This window comes from Triturus cristatus, chromosome 7 (assembly GCF_964204655.1).
Source record: "Triturus cristatus chromosome 7, aTriCri1.1, whole genome shotgun sequence".
In the NCBI taxonomy this organism is placed as follows: domain Eukaryota; kingdom Metazoa; phylum Chordata; class Amphibia; order Caudata; family Salamandridae; genus Triturus; species Triturus cristatus.
This window is the reverse complement of record NC_140590.1, coordinates 340,397,241-340,422,105: the sequence shown is the minus strand read 5'-3', so window position 1 is coordinate 340,422,105 and position 24,865 is coordinate 340,397,241. Positions and strand designations below refer to the sequence as shown.

The following is a 24,865-nucleotide window of genomic DNA, read 5'->3' as shown; positions in this document are numbered from 1 at the left end:
AAGTTGGAGTTCATCCGGGAGTAGACTTATGTAAGACATCTGTTAAGTGTCACTGACCTCTTATTCTCCTGGAAGGAAAGAGAGGCAGCGATCTGGGTGTCATCAGCATAGGATAGAAGTGTGAGGATGTGCTTTTCAACCAAGTCTGCAAGCAGCCTTATGTACAGACTAAAAAAAGGGGGTTGAGTGTGAAGCTCTGACGACCCCAGGCTATAAAGGGTGTAACTTGAACCGATGCTGCTGGGAATGCACTTGAAAGACCCGATCCCAAATGAAGGAGCTCAGCCAAGCCATAGCCAAGTCCTGAACCACAATGGCCTCTAGTCTCTGCAATAGATTGTTATGGCTCATTGTATCGAATGCTGCACTGAAATCTAGCAAAAACAGTGCAGCGGTGCTGCCATTATCCAATTCTTGCTTTAAATGATCCGTTACAGCAAATAGGGCAGACACTATAGCGACCGGCTCTAAAGCCCGATTGAGAAGGGTGCAGCAATCCATAGTTTTCAGTGTATAGTTGATTATTCCCATGCTTTTCAAGAGCTTTACACAAAGCAGTCAAGAGGGAAATAGGTCTATAATTTCCCCAAATTGAAGGGTCCAGATTGGGTTTTTTAAGCACAGGCATAACCATTACGTGCTTCCATGCTCTTGGAACAATGCCTTCCGAGAGAGTGGCATTTAAAAGCTGAGTGAGTAAATCCAGAAAGAATGGGCCAAGCCGGCGGACACTGCAGGAGTGTAAGGATCAAGACTTAACAGAGTTTAGGAGGGATTTAAAAATCAGAGGGTTCCAGGGGCTGAAACGTGCTCAGTGAACAGGTCCTGATGAGCTGATACTGTAGAGATTTAAGATTTATGTGAGAGGGGACAGAGGCATGCAGATCCGCCGAGTTGTAGTCTGGAGTCGAGAGGAAAGTGGATTGAATATCATCAACTTTCTTTGAGAAGAAAGTGGCTAGCTCATCACACTGAGATTGAGTGAGAGAGATGGCCAGATCTGTGGTTGCAGCATCTGAGAGTTATTTCACTATTTGAAACGACGACTTTTCGAGCAGTTTTGAGCTGCACAGATTTTTTCAGAAAAAATGGTGGCCCTGGTTGTGTAGCAGCTTTTATGGTAGCCTTTAAAGCCTGCTTGTAATTTTATTTAGCATCTGCACTGTAAGACTTCCGCCATATTCTCTCAAGGGAATTGCAGATTTTTTTTTATTATGCAATATATCTTTAAACCAGGGAGTGGGAGGACGAGATCTCTTTTGGCTTTTTCTCCCTAACTGGAATTAAAGAGTTCAGTGCAGACCCAATCCACCCATCAATGATTGAGACGTCAGAACACACTGAGTTTGACAAGGTTGGTGGTTGGATTCTAAAGTCTGATTCAAACCTGCAACATTAAGGTTAGACCAATTCTTGCCTGAGGATAAGGACTGGACAGCCCTTAACTGAAACGGCCCTGGGATAATGAGAGAGAAAGGGACTGCAAAATGGTCGGACCAGGCTAAAGGTAGAGACTGATCAGCACGCAAGTTCTTCTCATTAGAGAAAATGGGGTTGAGCAAATAGCCAGCCTCATGGGTGGGGAAACAACCTTTACAACGCAGTCATTACATCGCACTACCTTTACATAGCAGTCATTACATGTCAACATCCTTTACATCACATGTCATTATAATGCAGCCATTACATCGCATGTCACTACAACGCATGTCATTACAATGCACGTCACTTCAGCACAGGCATTACATCGAAAGTCATTACAATGCATACCATTACAACGCATAGTACCCTTACACTATCCAACACTTACCCTACTGTTGCACTCACTGGAGTTAGAATAGTAATTTTTACCCCTACACTATCCAACACTTACCCTACTGTTGCACTCACTGCAGTTAGAATAGTAATTATTACCCCTACACTATCCAACACTTACCCTACTGTTGCACTCACTGCAGTTAGAATAGTAATTATTACCCCTACACTATCCAACACTTACCCTACTGTTGCACTCACTGCAGTTAGAATAGTAATTTTTACCCCTACACTATCCAACACTTACCCTACTGTTGCACTCACTGCAGTTAGAATAGTAATTATTACCCCTATACTATCCAACACTTACCTTAAATGTGATGTAATGGTATGCTTTGTAATGGTATGCGTTGTAAAGGTATAATGCGATGTAAAGGAATGCGTTATAAAGGTAGTTTCTGAAAATGCGATGTAATGGCATGCAATGTAAAATAATGCATTGTAAAGGATGTTGCGATGTAAAAACTGCATTGTAAAGGCATGCATTGTAAATGTATGCGTTGTAACGTCATACATTCCATGGGTGAGACAATTATTCGCCAACTGAAAGTCCAGCGCCATGAAGTCCTCAATAAGCGTGGAGGCGATACTGCAGGATGTATTATCCAGGTGTATTTTAAAGTTTCCAAGAATTCCGAAGGGAGACAAAGCCTCTATTAAACTGGGGTTCCAATTACTGGCCAGCCCCGGGGAGCGGGATATCAAGGCACCTGGCAGAGTAAAGTTATGAAAAAGAGTCAGGAGAAACAGTAACACTCGTTTCACTGTCTGGAAAGAAAGCTTCTCTATTTTCCAAACATATCGTGATTTGAAAATAAGCGCAATTCCCCCACCCCAACCCTGAGCTTATGCGTACGATCTACTCTAAGGATGCATTAATCGGGGGCGGAGGTGCAGCAATATCTGGGGTTGAAGCATCATTCAACCAAGTTTCTGTCAGAAACACTGCACCTGGAGCATTATCTTTTAAGAAGTTGAATAGCTCAGATTGGTGCTTCCCTCGTGACCGGCAGTTACTATTAAAAAATGTGAAATGGGCAGAGTTACATTCGTGCTGGTCATCATTGAATGAATGAAGCAGAGACCTGTGGTATGTATTTGTGGTGAAATACAAGGTTCAGCGACCACAAAATCACAGAAAGAACATTTGTAAAAAGCCTTGTCAGGGATCCAGGATGATAGACATGCTTCCTGGAGTATTGGGACGAAGAGCAAGGAGCTGTGAAAGGGAGTGCGACAACCTTTCTGGAGGCAATTAACCAGCATTACTGGCCCTTGGTTCAGTTCAGACGCGGATGAGCTTGCCTTAGGTGCGCCTTCAACACGCCATTGGTGCGCCCACTGCGCACGTCCGCGCCACAGACGCAACTAAATAGGCAGGCCGTGCGCGATGACGAGGCAGGAGAAAACACTGGAGCGCTAACCGCTCTTAATGGTGGCAAAATTAAATGACTGCGGTAAACTATCTGTTCCCCCCACACAACCAGTGAAATCCCCACAAAAAGTAAAACTTTTTTTAAAGGTAATGCAGTAGCAGTTAACAGATCTTAAAAACTCTGAAACTAATTAAAAGGATAAAAACAAGGACCCAGGTACTGTACAAGTAGTGGTCCTGTCTGCGCCATAGCTGTGACTAAACAGGTAGGCCGGGCGCGTTTACGAGTCAGGAGAAAATAGTGCTAACCACTCTAATTGGTGGGGAAATGAAATGGCCGCCGTATACTATCGGTTCCCCCCAAACAACAAGTGAAACCCCCACAAAAAGTACAACGTTTTTTAAAAAGGGAATGCAGCAGCAGTCAGCAGATCTTAAAACCTTCAATAATACGTCATATAACTTTTCAGTGTCCTCCTTTCTCAGAATGGGATGAATGAAAGGCAGAGAAAGGCTTGATGCCACCGGGGATGCTGCAAACACGTCTCCAGAGCAGGCAATCAACCATAGAGCAAGGTAGCTCATGGTGTTGAGCACGTGGCTCTGAGAAATGTGGTACATGAATATCAGGGTTAGGTTATCCTTTAGCATAAATATCATTTCTTAAATATTGTCTATGAAAGTATCACCCCATTGGAGATAATAATAGAAGGGTTGTCCTCAATAGGTTGAACGGGTTAGTGGGTATTTCTTCATATGCTATTTTCAGATACAACCCCAGTGCCACTGGTCCAAGGTGGCAGCATTGAGAGCATGGGAAACAATTATCCGAAGTCACATATGGTGCAGGACTTTCAGCTGCAAGGAAGGAGACAAGGATGATGCAAAACTTTGCACAAGGCGAAGTCTTCAATGTTGTCCATCCTTGTGAACGGTGACTTTTTCCCCCTTTCCCTACTGTGAAGTTAAATATTCTCTCTCTTCTACCTCTGACACCTCCTGTGACCTTAAGGTCAGGGGTTGTAATACTGACTAGGTGCTCAACCGACAGAAGGATACAACAGTAGCTAAAATGGATGATAATAACACATTTTGTTTAAAGCACTTAGAAACAGCAGAAGAGCATTATGAAGCGTTATATAAAAATAAGTTAATAATGTAAGCCGCCTAAGGAGCTTATCCAATGTGCACTTGTTGAGCTTCGCTTTTAAGTGTTACTTGCATTCTCCTCATCTCTCTCTCCCCCCACTACCCTGAATATTGTTTCTGCATGCTCTCTCCCTAGGTGCATACCTGCCAACTTGAACAGCAACCTCACTGTGTGAGGAGGGGGCGGGGCCATAAAGAGGGCAGGTCTTCATGCCCAGAAGTACCTACCAGGCACTCTTGAACCCCAGCCCGGCCCCAAGTAACCTCCCAAAGAAAGAAAAAAAATAACCTTGCAGATGCTGGTACAGATGTCCTGGGGTGTTTTCACACCCCTTAATGGACGTCACAGTTCAAAGCCTGGGAAAAACCTACAATTTACAGTAGTTGCCAGCTCATTTTCCCTACCACCATGTAATTTTGGTTCCTCACTGGCAAACCGTGTGGTGGGAGCCGATATCGTGTGTCACATGGTGGCATCGTGTGAGTTGGCAGGTATAAGGGTGACTGGTTCCTCTACCACTAACTCCCCCCAGGCAAAGAAGCGATCTAAAGAGCTTATTCTTTCGAGGACTCGGCTATGTTTTCTGTTGAGCACTACCGTTCTGTGATGTCAAAGAGATGTATAGGAATATTACAATAATTACGTTGTATATCACATATCCTTCAAACTGAGTTGTCTCTTGGTGTTCAGCTATGACAGGTATTATCCAGCTGAATTGTACTCATTTTATTGATTGCAGAATGATTAAAGGATAAGTAGACCCTTCTGGATTCGGTCCCGTGAACCTCACGTCACACACAGATCTCCGGAGAGTGCTCAGGATGCTGTATCCGAGGTCTTATAGCATCTCAAGCTCATGTGGTCTCAGCTTTCCCTCTCTACTTTATTCTGACCGTAGGATCATATATGACCAGTATTACAATCCTTTGCAACAATCCTATGTAGTAAGACTTGTGGCAACTTATAATTTCCCTTGTGTAAATTATGAGGCACACCTGGGGCCCAATGGGACCGAGCTTTGACAGAAGTGGGATGAGTGGATATTGGCCCCTAGGCACCACATTGGAGCTTGGTAATGCTAAGCATGTATTTTCAAAAATGACAGGGAACACACTTTCGCTTAACAGATCAGATAGATTTATTAGGGTGAAGTAACGGGCTCATGGTATGACAACCTGTTGTACTGAAACTTTGCTCCCTTTGGGTTGGGATATTATCGGTCCACCATACAATTGGTTTTATTCTCTCTTTTTTTCTCTATTTTTCTCCTATTCTTTTGTTCCTTGTTTCTTTGCCTATTGTTAATGACATAATCATTTTTGGGTTCTTCTCTTTTTTATCCAATGTCACAAATGCACTCTATTTAATCAGCCTTGAGAAAGCCTACCCTAGGTCAGCATGCCGAGAAGGGGTGAAACATGTGTTGGCTGTCTTTTCTGTTTTGCTCTGCTAGAATTGTTGAGGACTACTAGAAAAATAAATAAAATAAACAATCCTTGGTTACTATTATCCATTTCGGAAATACAGCAGACAAGATTATCTAATTATCCAGCTGTGACTTCACCCAATTCATCTTTATCTATCTCTTTCTCTATACCTTTGTCTAACTCTACTCTAGCCTCTGTACCCACCTCTACCTCTGTCTCTGCCTCCACTGCTACCTCTATAGCTATCCTCTATCTCTTCTTTTACCTATACACGTACCTCTGCATCTTTTTATGCATCCACTCCTACCTCTAGATTTGTCTCTTTTAGTGTGTCTAACGCTAGACTTCCCTCTGCACCTACCTCTGCATCTATCTTTTCCTCAACCTCTGCTTCTATCTCCCTCTACCTGTGGGGGTGTCCAACTATACCCTTGCCTATGTTCCTACCTCTACATTGGTCTCTGCCTCCACTCGTACCTCTGTAGTTATCTTTTGCTCAACCTCTACACCTGTCTCCAGTGCTTGAAATGGAAAAATAAAAGTGCAGGTACTCTGTAACAGAGCACCTGCTTGTTTCCGGGAAGTGCCGGTACTCTCCAATTAAAGGTATTGCATTTCTCTTGAGAAGTGCCGGTAATCTTCGCCTCAAAATAAAAAGTGATGGTACTCTGTACCGGTCAGTACTGGCCCATTTAAAGCACTACCTGTCTCTAAATCTACACTTGCCTTTACATCTCTCTCCACTCCTACCTCTATGTCTCTTCCACTACTGTTACATCAGTGTCTAGCTCTACACTTGGCTCTGTGCCGACCTCTACATCTGTCTCCTCTGCTACCTCTATTTCTATTCCCCGGCCTCTACACTTTTGTTCTAGCTCGACACACACGTCTACAGCCACATCCATCGCTGCACCTACCACTGCTTTTACTGCTACCTATCCACCCACACATTCATTTCCTTCCTCACCTACATCTCTTCACCTCCCTTTACCTTTATACATACCTCTGCCTCTAACAATAATTCCACACCAAAAATATCAGTTACCACACCTATTACTGTCTCTGCCTCTAAACATACATTTCCCTCTACACCTAGCACTTGCTCTTTTTGAATTTGCTGTTTTAAAACCATCACACATTTGCATTCTTTGAGTGTTCTTCATTTTTTCGTTCTAACCATTCTTCTGCAAAAATCATAATTTTCACGTTTCCTCAGTTTCGACTCCTTAGCATGTTAATTATTAATATTGTTTCTTTATATTTTACATAATGTCTTCTGTCTGTCCGCCACCCTCGTATTCCCTTTCTTCCCTTTATAGATCTCGTTCTCTAGAATTTTCTTCCAATTCACTAGGGCGCTCTCACCTTCCAGTACATTCGATTTCCCCTCCCGCGACCCTTTCTTTCCCTCTCTCTTACCCAGGCCCTTCCAAGTAGATAATTCCAGCCTGAGGCCCACCCTCGGGCTCCCTGAATGCCCCCTTCCATGAACAGTGTGCTGAAATCTATTGAAACTGAAAACTAGCTGGTAATCACGGAGGGTGCGGACGGGCTTCCGCAGCCACGGGCGACACGCATGCAGTTCAAAATGTCTGCTATTGTGCGAAGCACGTTGTTAATTCGCCGTTATTATTTTTGTCTTTGTTGGCGTTGCCGATTTGTAGATATTTTATGAACATTTCCTACGGCGGCAAAGACTTCTCGTTCAATGAAGACGGCTACCTGATCAACCCGTCCCTCGTGGTGATCGCGCTGAACAAAGAGCGCAGCTGGGAGGTGGTAAGAGAACCTTTTATTTCCCTCTTCAATCTTTTATTGATCTGTTCTTTGTGGCCTGGTTCGTCGGGTTTCGAGAAGGGGGAACGGTCATCAAAGCCTCAGTGCGGAAGCATCTGTTGAATCTTGGGCACGCGCCCACCTTTTCATGGGAACATGGTGGTGGCGCAAGTGTTTGTGTTTCTCTCCCTGCGACAAGGCCCGACCTATTGGGACTTGGGGCCAGATGTGCGACTGTTTTTTGCAGTCATAAACGGAAAATCGGCCCGTTTGCGGCCGCAAAATTGGTTTGCCCTATGTACAAACCCTATTTTGCGAGTTAGTAACCTATTACCGACTCGCAAAACAAGGTTTGCGACTCGCTATTAGGAAGGGCGTGCCAAGGGTGTCCCTTCCTAATAGCGAGTCATAATTCAATGTATGAATGTGTTGTGACTGCAATTGTGGTCTCAAAACACTCACCGTTTACCACCCATTTCAAATAGGTGGTAAGTCACTCACAAACAGGCCTGGGGACCCCTTCTCCTTTATGACTGGCAGCAAAAATATTTTTTAAGAGCAGGCACTGGTCCCACGGACCACTGCCCACTCTTAAAAAACGAAACAGAAACGTTTCATTTTTAGGAAAACAGGAAGTATTTAAAAAAGAAACTGCCTTAAATAAAAGGCAGTCACAGACATGGTGGTCTGCTGACCCCAGCAGGCCACCATCCTTGGGAGCTAGCCATTCCAAATTGCAACCTGGCTCATGAATGAAGCAGGCAATTTGCAACCCCATTAGGAATAGCAAACAGTGTCTGAGACACTGTTGTAAATTCCATTTTGCGAGTTGCAAAACGACGACATTTGTGACTAGCAAATTGGAAGGGTCGTACATCTTACCCTTAGAGGCCAGATGTGTGAAGTCATTCTGCAGTCACAAGCACTGTGATACGCAAAACCACAGGGCTGTGGAGTGCAGATTTGCTTGTTGTGTATTTAACCTATTGTGTGTCACAAAAGTATTTCTGTCTCACAAATGTGTTTCCCAACCTCTTCCTCAATTAGGAGGGAATGTGAAAGATGTGTAAGTATGTATATGTGATTGTAAGTTTACTATACTTAAATTCACATATCTATATCATGATCATGTACATATATTCAAGGAACATACATGGGAGTTAAGCATGTTAAATCTATCCTTAGCTATACAAACACCACTTTATGATATTTGGGTACACGATAATTTGTCCACCCTGTTTCGGCAGGTAGATATTTTCTTGTTTTGATATTCTAATATAGAACCATGTAAATCATTGGGACAGGTTGTGAATACTGAAAACTATGTCTTTGCAGGTATTCCCAACTCTCCTTACTGTACTCTGTGCCGCTCTCTTGGGAATACTCATGTTCCCACCAATGATTCTAACTGCAATACACAATAACACCTGCCATACTGTCTGTTTTCCCTTTTTGTAAGTTTGATTTAATTTTGAAAATAAAATTGCAAATCCTGAATCCGTGAGCAAAGATTTGTGAGTTCTGATCCTCAACCCAGATTTTTGAAGTCATAAACATAATTTTTTACTCCAAAACCATTTCAGAACCTCATAAGAGTTCATGTCACAAGCTGGTGAAGTAAGGAGACCCTCATTTTAAACAACTGTGGTCATTTTGAATCGGGTGCAAATGGATTTTTGTACCTGATTTGAGATAACAAGGTGTGCAAGTTTTCAGAGAATTATTCTCCATGTGGAATTTGCCTGGAAAACCCTGCATCAGGGCAGGATTGGAATGTGGTAAATCTCTGATACCACAAGTTATCTCTCATTCTGATATCAATAACTCAGTCAGAATGTCGTGGAAATTTCGCCCTGGGAAAATACAAAAGCATGCGGTATTACTACCTGATAAGTCAATGTGAAATGACCCTCAAATGTGTATACTAAGGGCCCGATTGCGATCATGTTGGGAAAGCAAACTGAACGACTCGTGTCCAGAATGGTTTCCGTACGACTCATGTCAGGGGAGTCCGACCGAACAAGTACGATGCATTTGAATTCATCCGGATACGATTCGGTCGGACTTCCATTTACATCAACGGGAGCCTGGGTACCTAACGCTTACACAGGCTCCGACTGACAAAAGGGGTTGTTGGGGATCATCGTGCACCCTGCGGCGGGCAACCCTTGGTGCCTGCCACACTGTGCATGGTCTGAAAAGGGGGGCCCATGGGTACCCCCATGTGAAAGATTTGTAGGGCCCCCGATGAAGGGGGGCCCCTAGTGGCACCCAAAGACCGATTCCGGCAGCCTTTTCGATCCAGTGTAAAACGAATCGTAAAGGCTGTCCGAATCGTTCATCGTGCTTGCTCGCTTGGAAAACCTACTCCATAGAGCTGTACGATTTGGCGCCGGTGGGCTCTATCTCTCCCTATTCCTTCTGGAACAGATTGGGTCAGCGCTAAGGGTTTCCAGGCATCGTACTTGGTAGTTTGGAATTTGGAACAAGTCGGTTGGAAACAAGGGTCAGTTCAGATAAAACCAAATTTGATTCAGATCCCTCCAACTGAGATCGGCATAGGGCCCAAAATGTATCTCCTGAAAAACAACAAGGAAGGAGGAAACATTTGCATCTGGTGCACAGACACTCTACTGGCTGTAGGGTGATGCTGTGGTTCAATGCAACGTTACTACATATATAAATGAATAACTTTACAAATACATGAGCTTAATACACCTGAAGCCTTTGCTAATGGAATAACCAGAACAACCATTACATATGGTAACAAATCACCTCAATATAAACCTATTATACTTTGTTTAAAGTGAATTTGTTGACGGTTTTACATTGTGACCTAAAAATATAGTGAGTGTCATAGAACCACAAGTGCAGGAAGATCGGTTCTGTACGAATGAGTCTCATAAAAGAAAAAAAAGTTTATCAATAAAATTCACATCAAAAGAGCACACCCCTACCAAGAGCACATACTCACAGCAAACACAAAGGACATGAAATCCTATTCAATATGTTAGACCCAGGTAAACAGTGTCTAACATCTTTCTGAAACCGTCTACAGAAGTCGACAGTAGACCGAAATGCTGCAGTCAATAAATCAAAGAGGGTTTTACGTCACTAAAAGCACACTTTAAGCATGAAGTGGCAATTGACACCACAACCACCAATATCAAAGGCAGCCTAATGTCACTAAAAGCACTCAACCCATTCAGAGATCTACTGTGATGTTACCACCCTTATAAAAGACTGTTTAATCTCACTGAGAGCATTCCATACAAACCCTCATTGTGTAGATGCAGTCAACTTTAGCACCGGGTGTCTAAGTTCACCATCATCAATTGTAAAACCTCACTAAAAACAATCCACACAGAGTGAACATGATGCATTTAACCTCCAAAAATGTTTCCTCACCCCACTAGAAACAAAACACCCCCCCACACACACACCTCACCCCCCACCCCACCCGAAAAGGTTGAATACTCTTTAAAATCACGAATAAAGTCTACTCCTGTCACTTGGACCAACCGTAGCAAAGATTGCCTAACCTCACTTCACCACCACACATATTAGGTTGCTCCCACTAGGGGCTGTATTATGTGTAGGTGCACTGCCATCGTCTGGCCCACGGCACACCCTTCAGTGGCTTTGCCTGGTTCAGACCTGATCAGTGCTCCAGGTTACAGTTAATACACTGCCCTCAGGGTATCTACAAACTCTTGCTTTCCCAGGGGTCCCACTTTATTATTATTATTATTTTATTTAAGAGTTTTATATAGCGCAAACTAGACCCGAGACATCAGGTATCAGAGCGCTTTACATAGCACCAGTTTCGTTACATGAGGACACATTCATTTTTGTTAGAAACGGGGAGATTACGTGATTTGCCCAGAATCACAGGATATTGAGCGTCGTTGCTGAGACTCAAACCCGGTTCCCCAGCTTCAAGGTCGACCGCTCTATCCGAGAGGCTACAGCCTCTTTGAAGCAGCCAGATGGTCTATCTTTCATTTTGTAGACGCTGACACATCCTGCCTTTCAAAGGGGGATAGAGATGCCCCTAGAGGCTGACGCAGAAGGCCTGGCAGGCCATTGGGACCCCTTTATTCCCTTTCAAGGGTCACCCATGGACGGCACACTGACTATGCACTGCCTCCTTATGGTGCATGCTCAGTACACTCCCTGACAGCTCCTTTGTCTCTGAGCTTGTGTCTATAACATAGCATAGGTAGAGTGTTCCCAAATTTGCAGAGGGAGGGTATGCCACCTGGCATACACGCTGGCACACATGTAGTGCCCACAGGATCTGTATTGCCACACAAGTGTCCGCAACCCCTTCTGTAATCTCAAATGCTCCAGGGTGTAGAAAGTAGGCACATATCTGTTACACCTCTGGGGCACTTTATGTAATAAGGCCACTGGTTGGAATTATCAGGAGTTAAAATGAGCAAGCTGAAATACTTTCACTGCACCTTAATCTTTTTCTCCCACACAGTTTTGCTTCTCAATTTGAGTTCTGCAAGTCAGAATGAGGAATAATGCATCATTTTGCCAAAAAGTTCAATTCCAAAGTGAGGCCAACCACCATTTATGGTCGATTTCAGATTCACAGCTTGAGTCGTTTTGAGGAGCACATTGCAAACACAGTTAGCGATTTAAACTCCTTCAGATGCTACCTACTTGCACTAAAATCACTGCATAGTTACTATGTTACCAGATAGGTGAAAGCAACCTTGTCAAAGGATACCCAACACATGCAGTGACTCATGTGATGCAAGGAATCCTCAGCGAAGGTTGTATTATGTCAGTCAAACTTGTTTATATATCTAATTTACTAAGGTGACGTAAGCAACCACAGCAGATTTGGTCTAAAAGCACTAAAACCCCTTTACAAGCAAAGTGGCAATGCAAACAAACTCAGTTGAACGATTAACTACACATAATGGGCACTGCTGACCAAACTAATGCAGTCAAACGTCACACACCATCACTAAAAGCCATCCAGACATACATAGAAATTGTGTAACCACAAAAAGCCCTAGCAAAGCTTGTCTAACGTCATTTAAACACTCCATGCACTGAGAAGACTTGGGTGACCACCTTTACCACAACAAGCATTGCCTACCCTCTTTTAAGTCACTTCTCACATGGTATCACCACACCATAACTTCACTTACAGTGGTCCATATAAATTTGCATCACATGGGGCAATTTTGTTCAGGGGAAGCTAACATTTCTGTAGTTTTCAAAGTCCACAATTTCCACTTAAGAACATATCTCATCCTTAACTCAGTTTGTAAGTGGGACCTTGCTTCCAAAAATTACCAGAGCGAATTAACTCCTGACCATTGCAGACAAATAACTTACTGCCTCATTGTTTGTCCCATGAGTATATGGAATAATTTTGATTATAATCTCCAACATTACTTATGCATTTATTTAATCCATATAAAAATAAAAGAAATCTTGGCCTAGTCGGCCCTGATCAACCAGTCGACAGCACCGTCATATCTGTCGGGATAGGGTGAGGAATGGTGAATGGAAAGCAACAATTTGGTTCCTGTTTAAGACAGCAACTGCTGCTCTGCCTGCGAGAGCATCATAAATGCACCTGGTTGCCAAAATCTTAGAGGTCTTATGGAGAACCTGTGGGAGAGTAGTTAATCTATGCTACTGCAATGCAGATAGCATCCGGAAGGTTGAGCTGCCTTCTCATGGTGTCTAATGGCACTACTCCCAACACTTTGCATATTCATTGTATGTCTTCCAGACACTTCTCTTCAGCTACCCTTCTCAGAAAGCACAAGGCACACCAGTTGTATATTCAAGATAATACCTGGACTGCATTGTGCAAGCAAATAAAAACAAGAGTGTAACATGGAAAAACACAAAATTCCAGAAACCATTATTCATATAGTTTAACCGACTTTCTTTTTTTTATCAGTACACAACCTAACTTCGTTGGCCAAACATTAAACAAACTAAGCTTGACACTGCTCCACCAGGTCACCACTCTCCCGCACCCATTCGTGCGCAACCTGAATGACTGGTGCTCACTTCTCAGATTGAGGGAAAGTAAGATGGCAGAGTTGGTAGATGTGCAACCCACCTATCACCCAAGTCCAGTACCTCCAAAAGGTGAATAAAACCAAAATACACTATTTATTAGATAAGTTATGCTTAAAGGATGCCACACAGCAATGGAGAACAAGAGCTAGTGCCACAGAGGTGAAGAATACTACAGGATATTCATCTTCTTCTCCAAGAAGTAAGTGTTGGGCAAATTACTCCAAATGGAAAATGAACATATTGCTACCCAGCCATTAACGATGGACACTGTCACTCTGAAGCATACTCACTTTCTATGCAGGGTACACATTATACGCCCTTTCCTAGACATTAATTTAGCAATTTCCACAGTAGTTTCTCATGATCATCTGAAACACCTTCATGCGTAATTTCCAGAAATAGCAATGCTGAATGCAGTTTAGCCAGGGCAAGGAATCTAATATGCCTCCACCTCAGCTCACGAATCATTGCCTAGATTTAAAGCAGCCCATACACTAGCATTTAGCTGTTGAGCGTATATCGAAACTGCTACTGTCTAGAAGACCAAAATCCGATAGAAGGTAATACTATTGGTCATGATCCGTCTTTTCACCTCTAGATGGGCCATATCCTTTGCACGGGCAGCATTAACACCAGAGAGAATGGGAGTGACGAAGGACAAAGAATGAGGTGTGGGGAAACAAAAAACAATGCAGTCACAAAACATTCATAAGAATGAATGTTGAAAATGTTTATATGGTCTATCCTTCTGACCTTTACATTTGGCCCGGCCCAAGCTTTTAGATGTTCTATCCTTCTGACCTTCGCATTTGGCATGACTCAAGCTCAATCCTACGTATGGCAGTCTAATCACCTAAAGGTCATTTACTACACTGACTGCCCAGTATCTATAGATCTATTAACACTGCTCTGCCATCCCTGACCAATATTTGAATATCTCAGGATGATGAGTAGAAGGTCCTAAAATATTTTGAGGTTCTTTAACAGTACCCCGACCTCTAGTTCTGCTTTGGAGCTGAAAGTATGTAATGCAAACCATGTTGTAGAATCTAAGAAATAAATTGCTCTGCATAGGCCTAACTTGTGCACTTTTATCTGAGGGCCTGTCAATATTTGACATGTCCCAGAGCCCTCTCTCAACCACTCCCTTTCTCAATCATAACAGGATTCAATAAAATTAATGAGTCTGATAACCTTGCACAAATAACAACTCTCACAAGACCAGACTAAGCAAAGTCTCCATAGCACATCCATAGTTTTCACACCTGCTGCTATCTGCAGGAGCGCTCTATAGTCCTGTATCTTGGATAAGGGCAAACTGTCATCAGTGTTATTCATTACTACCCACATTGCCAGCCTTGAACATAATTGTTAGACTTGGCATCTTTGGCATGGTTTCCCCTGACCTTTTGCCTCTACCCCCTATATTTTTGATGCTGTGCTGGATTTCGTTTTTGCTGGCTTAGATGCTTTGGGCACTTTGTCACTGCTGATCAGTGTCAAAGTGCAAGTGCTCCCTGTGTAAATTGTTATTACAATTGGTTCTCCCTGATTGGCATCTTTGATTTACTGGTAAGCCCCTAGTAAAGTATACTGAAGTGTGCCAGGGCCTGTAAATCAAATGCTACTAGTGGACCCGCAGCACTGATTGTGCCACCCACATGAGTAGCCATGAAAAGGTATCTCAGACCTGCCACTGCAGTGTCTGTGCGCAGTTTGTTAACTGCCATGTCAACTTGGAAAGTGCACCCACTTGCCAGGCCCTAACCTTCCCTTTTCTTACATTTAAGGCACCCCTATGGTAGACCCAGGGTACCCCCTCCCACCCCCCCCCCCCGGCACGGTGCAGTGTATGGGAAAGGTAGGACATGTACTGGTGTGTGTGACATGTCCTGATAGTAAAATACTGCCAATTTCATTTTTCACTATTGAAAGACTATCTTGCCCCATAGAATAGAATGAGGAATGCTTTCTTACATCTTACAAGTATAACTTCCACATTGGGACAAGATAGAGAAATAATGTTTAGGCTCTCTGAACGCAGAATTTAATAACACATCTTTTAGTAAATATGATTTTTAAATTCGGTATGCCTCTGCCTGTTGTGTATTGACCGTCTGGTTTTGGAGTGACAGGGGCTGGAGATGTGCCTTCGCTGTAGACAGCCACTGTGTGGGGGAGGTTGAGGTTTACGTGGCCCTTCCTGGATGACCCAGAGCTGAGCTGAATAGACCTTGGCTGAATTTAGAGTGGTGGGAGGAGATTTCCTTGCACCTGAATTGGTCCTGTCTCCCTTACACAATGCTGTCTCCCCCCCCCCCCCTGTTGTCATACTGCACTAGGAGAGGACTGAACTGGGTTGGACAAGGCTCAGAGACCCTTGCAAAAAGAGAACAAATACATTTTAGGGTAAAAGTAATAGACCTAAAACCCCAGAACGTTAGATCACTGTTGGACTCAAGAGGAACCTTTGCCCAGGAGAAGAGCTGAAGAGCTGTGAGGAGGAGTGCTGCCCCTTTGCTGTGTGCTCTGTGAGGCCGACCCGCAGTTGCTGTTTCTGTCAAAGAAAAGACAAAGACTGGAACCCTTCTTTGAACCTGCTTGAAGAAGATCTCCAAAGGCCTGTGTGTGCTGGCCTCCTGTTCTGAAGTCTCAGGGACACAAAGACTTCACCCCAGCTAGTTTTCTATGGGCTAAGTTGTTCGAAACATTTTTAAAGTCATATTCTTATAACATGTATGTTGTATTTTGTTGTTTTGTTCTTGTTGACATACTTTATTTTTCTAAACTGGTTTGGTGTCCATTTGTGGTGTTATCACTGTATTCCTGTGTGTTTTGAGTACAAATACTTCCACTGCCTTTGGGATAAGTCTGTCTGCTCGTGCCAAGCCACCCATGGGGTGAGCAAGGGGTTATCTAAAGTGTGTATTCCCCTTACCCTGACTAAAAGCAAGGGTCCCTATTTGGACAAAGGTACCTACTTCTGCCAACTAGAGACCCCCATTTGTAACAATAATATTAGCTTTCAAACAAAACAAGACGTTGTCCTGCACATTAGGAAATGCAGAACCGTCGTTCACGTTGTATTCTGATTCTTAATTTCCTTGACCACTGGCCTGCTATTGGACCAGATCACTCTAGCCCTCTGTCAGAAACTAAACATATCTGCTGCACCATAATGCTCGGAAGCAGCTTGATGAATGCTGCAATTGTTAGTAACAACATACAAACCATTCCTTGGGATAATTGTACAAGCACCACTGCACAAGCATAGCAACCCACACTAGACCTGGCATCGATAAACAAACCCAGTTGAGGGATAGATGCAGTCTGTACAGGCCGCACTGCTCGTCTTTGAAAACCTTGAAAGAATCCTGTCCGAATCCTTAAATCACAGTTCCCTGTTACTGTAAAACATGCTTTGTGATGCTCAGCTCTCATCGTTGACAAGGCTAGTTCCAGAATAACTTTGAGACGCCACCAAAAACCTGAATTGTATTCAGTGCAACAGATTCCTGAAAGCTTTAACCTTTAAACCATGAAGTTGATACTGATCTAAGATTAAATTAAGCTCATTCCCTAAGAAGGTCAATCCTATAGTAGACCTTCCATCTGGGACACACTACGATCACCCAACAGGCAACCATTCACACTCCCAGGAAGGATGGGGCACAGCAGCAAAGAGAGCGTTGGTCAGGGCACATCCTAAAAGCCTTCTTCATAATGCACCCCAAAACTAGATTAAATGCTCCACATTTGTATTTGTCTAAATAAAAAGGCTCACCAAAATGAAAACTAGCCAATCCGAAGCCTGCTAAAGGTGTCAGGAACAGAGAGAGTGGTAATTCAGTATTTAGTCACACACACGCCTTTGTAAGGCCATCCGCTTCATGGCCACATGGTGAAGCCATGTTTATCTCAATGGACATACTGCTGCATTGATACCAGGAATCAAAGACTAGCCTGTGGGATGGATAGGTTATGAATCAAGAAGAATTGGCGAAGCTTCTTCTCCACTACCACCAAAGGGAACAAACCAAGTGGTGTTCTAAACAATTACAACAGCAGCTGAGTCCATGGTACCACACCCCCAATAATTCTGTTTTCTACTATCCTAAAACCATCTGGAAAACAATTCAGAAACTGCCAACCCTGCTCTTGTGATTAAAGAGACAACAAAAACATCAAAGATTAAAAACCTGTTATTAACTGACCTTCATGTAACATATCTGTCATTATTGTTCTTCTTTCTGCTCGTTTCTGCCTCTATTTTATCATCTTTCTACTCATTTCTGACCTATATGTTCCTCTTTCTGCTCGTTTCTGGCCATTATTTTTCCTGTTTCTGGTCATTTATGACCTTTTTTTCCCTCTTTCTGCTTCTGAGTGACCTGTAATGTACCTTTTTCTGCTTTTTTTTACCTCCTTTTTGCCCCTTTCTGCCCTTTATTTCCCTTCTTTCTACTCGTTTCTGACCTTTATTTGACCTCTTTCTGTTAGTTTCTGCCCATTATTTTTTCTATTCCTGCTCGTTTCTTAACTTTATTTTTCCTCTTGCTTCTCATCTACTATCCTAAAACCATCTGGAAAACAATTCAGAAACTGCCAACCCTGCTCTTGTGATTAAAGAGACAACAAAAACATCAAAGATTAAAAACCTGTTATTAACTGACCTTCATGTAACAGAAACCAAAGACACATTAAGCAGTTATGGCATGTGTCCACCACTGTTTGACCGGGAGTTACCTGGGTGGTAGAGAGGCTATAATTTCTAGTAATCTCTGAGCATGTTCTCGTGCCAGCCCCCCTGCGACAGTTATCCTGTCCTGCCTGCCCGCAGTTCGCTACCTTCTGCTACCTTAGGTTTGTGCCTTTTCTGCTCATTTCTCTGCCTTTCTGAGCTTTATTTGGTCTCTTTCTGCTCATATCTGTCATTATTGTTCTTCTTTCTGCTCGTTTCTGCCTCTATTTTATCATCTTTCTACTCATTTCTGACCTATATGTTCCTCTTTCTGCTCGTTTCTGGCCATTATTTTTCCTGTTTCTGGTCATTTATGACCTTTTTTTCCCTCTTTCTGCTTCTGAGTGACCTGTAATGTACCTTTTTCTGCTTTTTTTTACCTCCTTTTTGCCCCTTTCTGCCCTTTATTTCCCTTCTTTCTACTCGTTTCTGACCTTTATTTGACCTCTTTCTGTTAGTTTCTGCCCATTATTTTTTCTATTCCTGCTCGTTTCTTAACTTTATTTTTCCTCTTGCTTCTCATTTCTGACCTTTTTTTCCCTCTTTCTGCTCGTGGGTGACCTGCATTTTACTCTGTTTGCTAGTTTCTGCCCACTATTTTGCCTCTTTCTGCTCGTTTCTGACCTCTATTTTGCCCTTTTCAGCTTTTTTCTGACCTTTATTTGACTCTTTCTGCTTGCTTCTGAGTTTATTTTGCCTCTTTCTTCCCCCTTTCCGCCGTTTTGCTCCTTCCAGCACCCTACCCATTCCCCAGCACACCGTAAACTCAAGACCTTGCTCTTCGACGGAGACATCGCATCCACAGTGCCCAGATACCCCTAGGGATGACAGTGCTGCACAATACAAATGCTGATTGATTGATCTCTGTGTCTTGTGTGCCTATAACATCTGGTCTCAGAGTGTTAAAATAGGCTGTAGAAGGAGCACACATGTTTGGATTTACATGTTGATACACATCTGTTGTCTGTTTTCTTGTATGTCCAAGAAGTCTATTTCTTCAGCTCTGAATTTTTCTGTGGGTCGTACTGAACAGCCTGCTTATATTCTTGGCCAATGCTCATAACACGATCTACAGTCCAACATTTAGCGTACGAAACCACATTGCATAAAAATCATACATTGAAACATAATCTCCATGCACCCATACAATTGCTTGAATTCAAGTGACTTCAATAGCAAAATCATAGAGTGTACAAAAACAAGAGAAAGTCAATAAGTGGTGGACTTATCAACACCCAAATTCTTGCCTTTTGAATCAAAACCATTCCCTTCCTTTGAGAGTTCCCCATTCAAACCTGTAAATGGTTCAAACACATCAACATATGTCACTTCACTAGTATTTTCCTTTACGCCTTGTGTAAGATGCCAAAGCAAACAAACTGTGTTACGATAGTAAGCACATGACCTCTGAGCGCTGCTTAAAGAAGACTCTTGCAAGTATGGCAGGAATCAGGAGAGTTATAAAGTCTTCAAACTTTAATGGCCATGGTACCTAGCCAGATGCCCTGTTAGTCATTCATTTGGCACTACTTGTGCCTTACCCCTTGACAAGTCCACAATCTGAGGATTGTCAGTCAACTAAGTTTGGATCTGGGCTGAAGCCTGTTCACCTAAGGTGAGAAGTACCTGTGGAGCTGGAACAAAGGGAACAATTGGGAATTTCCAAACCACTAGTTATGTAAGACTGTTTTGAATGAACTGTAGGGGCCATTGCTGTCCAGCTAGCCATTGAAACCATCCCCCAATGAACTCCAGGGAGAAGCTGTCACCCCCACGGGCAAAGTTGGCTACAGCAGTAGCGGCCCCTTGTAGTATAAAGTGGTGAGGCACGGCGAGGTAAACACTAAAAATGAACAAACAAATTTAAATAAAAGTAATAGGAAAATGTACTTGCTCTGGCGGCTGCTACCTTGCTCCCGATCCTCGCGTCCTTGCTAGGAGCCTGCTGCACACTGCGCTGCCTCCAAGCTCACAATCCCAGCGCTGCTCACATACTGGAAATAACATTCCTCCCAGCATGTGAGCAGCGCTGGGATTGGTCAGAGCTCCTCTGTTGGTTTCTCCATCCAACTGAACAACGCAGCTAGGTAGAGAAAGGCTAAGTGAGCATGGGCTGGCCAAACTGTCACTTGGTAGTGCCCACCACTCCCCCTCCTCACTGCTGCTGCAGCTGCAACATCAGGATAGGAGACCATGCCCCTCCCTCGCAGCCTGCAGGGCTAAAAATAAAATGATAATAAAAATGTTTTATTATCATTTTATTTTTGTGCTGACTCCTTTGCCTCTGCTAGTTTCAGCAGGGGGGGAGGGATGATGCTCCTCCGCCATAATTGAGGAGCCACCCCTGGGCTACAGCTGGGCTTCCCAAGGTCAAGACCTAGAGGGTATTGTTTGCCTTGTATACAAGGGGAGCATATGGTGAAATGATGAAATCTCCACAGTGATCCAGGCACATTTCAAAATGAATATTTCTGAAATAGAGAGGGACTGCTGTATGCGCTGAGGTAGCCACCAGTAACTCTACTGAGTGTGAGAAAGCCATGCTTCTTTGGTTTGACAATGTCATTGAGAACAGGCAGAGGATGGATTTTTCAAGATCTAATAGTTTTCAGGGGCGGCTCCTCCACTAGGGCGGAGGAGCGCCACCCCACTGCTTTCTCACAGTGCGAGAAACAGAAACATAAAATGGTCAAACTACCATTTTATGTTTTGGCTTCTTGCACCGCGAGAAAGCAGAAGGGTTTTGTTGGGGGCGGGCAGGTGTTCTCTAGGGCAGGGGAGGAGTGGCTAGCTAGCCCAAAGCTGGGGGCGCTTACTGTTTGGTCGGCCCTCTGAGGCTGACCAAACCAGTCATGCGCACTCTGCCTTTTCTCCATGTAGACTGCATGCAGACTACATGGAAAAATAGCTTCCCCATAGGCGTCTGCCTGGGCGCCATCCCGACCAATCACAATGCTGCAATTGCAGCGTTGTGATTGGTGTAGGGGACGGGAGGGAGGCTGCCTGCTTCCTGTTCCTGGAAAGCAGGAGCAGACCGAGCAGTGAAGACGCGGGACCCGGAAAAGGTAAATTTTAATTTTTTATTTTATTATTTAAACCCCCCTCCCTCTGCGTGCGATCCCCCCTTCCCTCATGGGCACTCGCTCGTCCACCACACCCCTCACGACCCCACGCCCGCCCCCCCAACTTTGAGCCATTCCGGCCGCGACTGATAGTTTTCTTAGGTAAAGGTGGGAAGGCTGGTCTTAGGGGTTGGGGAAGGCATGCCTTCTGGCAATTCATTAGGGAGCCAGGATTCACTGGATGCATTGAGTATAGTAGACTAGCCATGATCAGCTACCTTCCTTGCTCTCTTCTCTCCTCCCCACAACATCCTCCCCAGTCTGACAAACTGGGGCATTCTCGTTCTGGGGATGCAAGCTAATAAGAGACTGACTGTACAAGACGAGAACAGTTAATGCACACCAGTACTCTTCTCTCCAATAATTCTAAAATCACCATGTTATCACAACCATGGATTATGCATGCCTTGCCACCATGGATGAAGACAGAGAGTTGAGTTGGAAGGACTTTTTTGCCTACAAACATCATACTCAAATTGAATGATGCTCCTCTTTATGAACGGCTCGCCTAATGCAAGAAAATTGTATCTTAACAAAGGTGTGGGAGCGTACAGTGTCATAGAGTGGAGAATGTTGTCGTAGAGTGGAGGTGAGTAGAGAGGAGTGGAGTAGAGTTGCATAGAGAGGAGTGCAGCAGAGTGTCATAGAGTGGAGTGGTGTAGAATCGAGTAGAGTGTTGTGGAGAGGTGCAAAGTAGCCTACAGCGGAGTAGAGTGTCATACATTGGAGGGGCGTAGAGTGGAGTGGCACAAAGTGGCATAGAGTTGAGTAGACCGTCCAGAAAGCTGTAGAATGGATTAGAGATTCATAGAGTGGAGTGGCGTAGAGTGCCGTAGAGTCGAGTGGCATATAGGATTGTAACATGCTGTAACATGTTGTAGAGTGGAGTGTCGTAAAGTGGCGTAGAATGGAGTAGAGTGGCATAGAGTGGAGTGGAGTGGTGTAGAGTGGAATAGTGTCATAGACTAGAGTTGGTAGAGTGGATTGCAATAGAGTGGAGTGTCGCATAGTGGAGTAGAGAGGTGTAGAGTCACATAGAGTGTTGTGGAGTGGAGTAGAGTGTCATGGAGTGGCATAGAGTGGAGTACTGAGTATTGTGGAATAGAGTGGCATAAAGTGTTGTGTAGTAGGTTAGAGTGTAGTAGGGTGCTGTATAATGTAGTGTCATAGTAGGATAGATTGTCGTACAGTGGCATGGAGTAGAGTGGCTTAGAATGGAGTGGTATAAAGTGGGATAGAGTGGGGTGGCATGGATTGGCATAGAGTGGAGTGGCGTGGAGTAGCATAGAGTGTCGTAGAGTGGAGTTGCGTAGAGTGGAGTAGTCTAGAGTGGTGCAGAGTGTTGTGGAGTAGAGAGTCGTAGAGTAGAGTGGCTTAGAGTGGACTGGCATAAAGTGGAGTAAAGTGGCTTGGAGTGTCGTAGAGTGGAGTAGAGTAGAGTGGCGTAGAGTGGAGTGGCATAGAGTGGAGTGGCGTAGAGGGGAATTGACTTTCATGGAGTAGAATGGCGTACAGTGTTATTGTGTATTGGCAAGTGGAACTACATAGAGTGGAGTGGAATAGATTGTCGTGGAATGAAATGGAGTGAAGTAGAGTGGAGTGAAGTGGAATAGAGTAGAGTAACGTAGAGTGTAGAACAGTAGAGTGGCATAGAGGGGAGCTGCATAGAGTAAAGTGTCATGGAATGGCATAGAGTGGATCAGAGTGGAGTAGAGGGGCATAGAGCTGCGTAAAGTGTTGTTGAGGGGCATAGAGTGGAGTGGCTTAGAGTCTCATAGACTGAAGGGGTGTAAAATGGCATAAAGTGGCGTTGAGTGGAGTATGCATGGTGTGGTAGTGCAGTTATTACAGACAACACATTTTCAATTGAAATTATCATTACATTTGCATACATAAAACTTTAAATCGCACAAACGATTATGTGTGGAAATTGGTATTACCTACTGTAGATTTGTTTTGATCATATTAAAATATCTGTTTTCACCAGGCAGACATCAGAACTGTGTTTCAGTTGTGATTTCCGAATCCTGATATATTCTGAAATACTCGCACAGTTCATATCCTGACATTTAAATGTTGTGTGCTAGAAAATAAATCGCACACACAGTCTTTCTTTTCAACCCCCAGTACCCAGCAAAATTGTCACATGAATCCTCTCACTTTGCAGTCAGCAAAAGCAAACTAAACATCAAACTCTCTCAGAAGACAGTCTCGCATTTAGCCTCTGTCTTTGAATGCATAGCATAAATGACAGGATAAAATTAAATGTAAAGGCCTGTTTATCACTCACTCACTTTTAAACTCCAGCATGGTTACTTTGCGGGTGCTTTAGCAGTTCCCATTCCCCTTCTTCCAGCCTCTATGGCATGGGTATAACATTGAGGAAGAGGATTGTTTAAGTTATACTGTTAGTGAAGAGCACTGAGCAAAATAAACAAGCTCAGACAGAACATTGTTCCTCACAGGCATGCAAGATTGATGAAGTGGTGGTGGCAGAGAAACTCAAAGTAATAGAGCACATTTACCACTTCCTGAACTAGCATATAAGGGAGAGAACTAAAAACATGTACACTTCTGCAGTGCCTCACAAAAAATACAAGGAGACAGTCAGAAAGTTGGGAAATAAGCTATGCTCCACGAAAAGTTTCACTTGTTTCTTTATGAGATTTGCAGGATTCCTAGTTCTCCTCTAAAGCATAAGTTGGCAAAAAATTATAATGTCGCCCATGAAACAGTATGAGCCCATATAATGCCAACCATACTAACCCCAACTTTACCCATTTTCAACCCACCCCTAAGCAGTCCTCAATTCGACAACAGTCAGATGTTCATGTTGAAGGCCTTGTCTTTTTGTCACCTGTAATTCTCTGCCTCAGACAGGTCTTCCATTATAGATGGTATTCTTAGTCTTTGTGGCAGCTCAATTCGCAATGGTCTTTAGCCAGATGTTGCCCTAGTGGGCCACAAACCTTCATATAAACCTCGTCCCTTTTATGGATGCTCTATGATAGCTTCTCCATCCTCAGTATGTACCAGATCCGCATCTGGCATGCCCCTATGGTTGGCAGCTGCGGCCTGTGCAGGTAAGAGCAGTGGGGCTGGGTGGGGGGAATTTCGACGGACGATGACGAGGGAAAATTAATTATTTATTTAATTTTCCCTTTTCATTGTCTGTCGAATTCCCCCCCACCGCCGCACTGCTCTTACCTGCATTGGCCGCTGCCATTGGTTGGTATGGACGGTTTTCCACACATCACTACAAGTTCTTGATTTGTACCCAAAAGCATGTGCGCTGAGTGTACCCCTTTGACCCGCAACAGGTATCATTTATTTAATGTAATCCTCAATTGGTGCCTTAACATTAAGCATAACTGCCTGCTCACTACACTATGGGCC

General features: G+C 43.7%; 1 protein-coding gene across 1 annotated transcript in view; it reads left to right on the top strand.

Annotated features, from left to right (window-relative positions):
- Positions 1-24,865, top strand: part of GRIN2D (glutamate ionotropic receptor NMDA type subunit 2D) — a 1,598,839-nt gene that overhangs the window by 782,957 nt on the left and 791,017 nt on the right. The window contains exon 4 of the mRNA XM_085616462.1: positions 7,432-7,546. Coding sequence (XP_085472588.1) covers positions 7,432-7,546 — 115 coding nt within the window. The remainder of the gene's footprint in view (positions 1-7,431; positions 7,547-24,865) is intronic.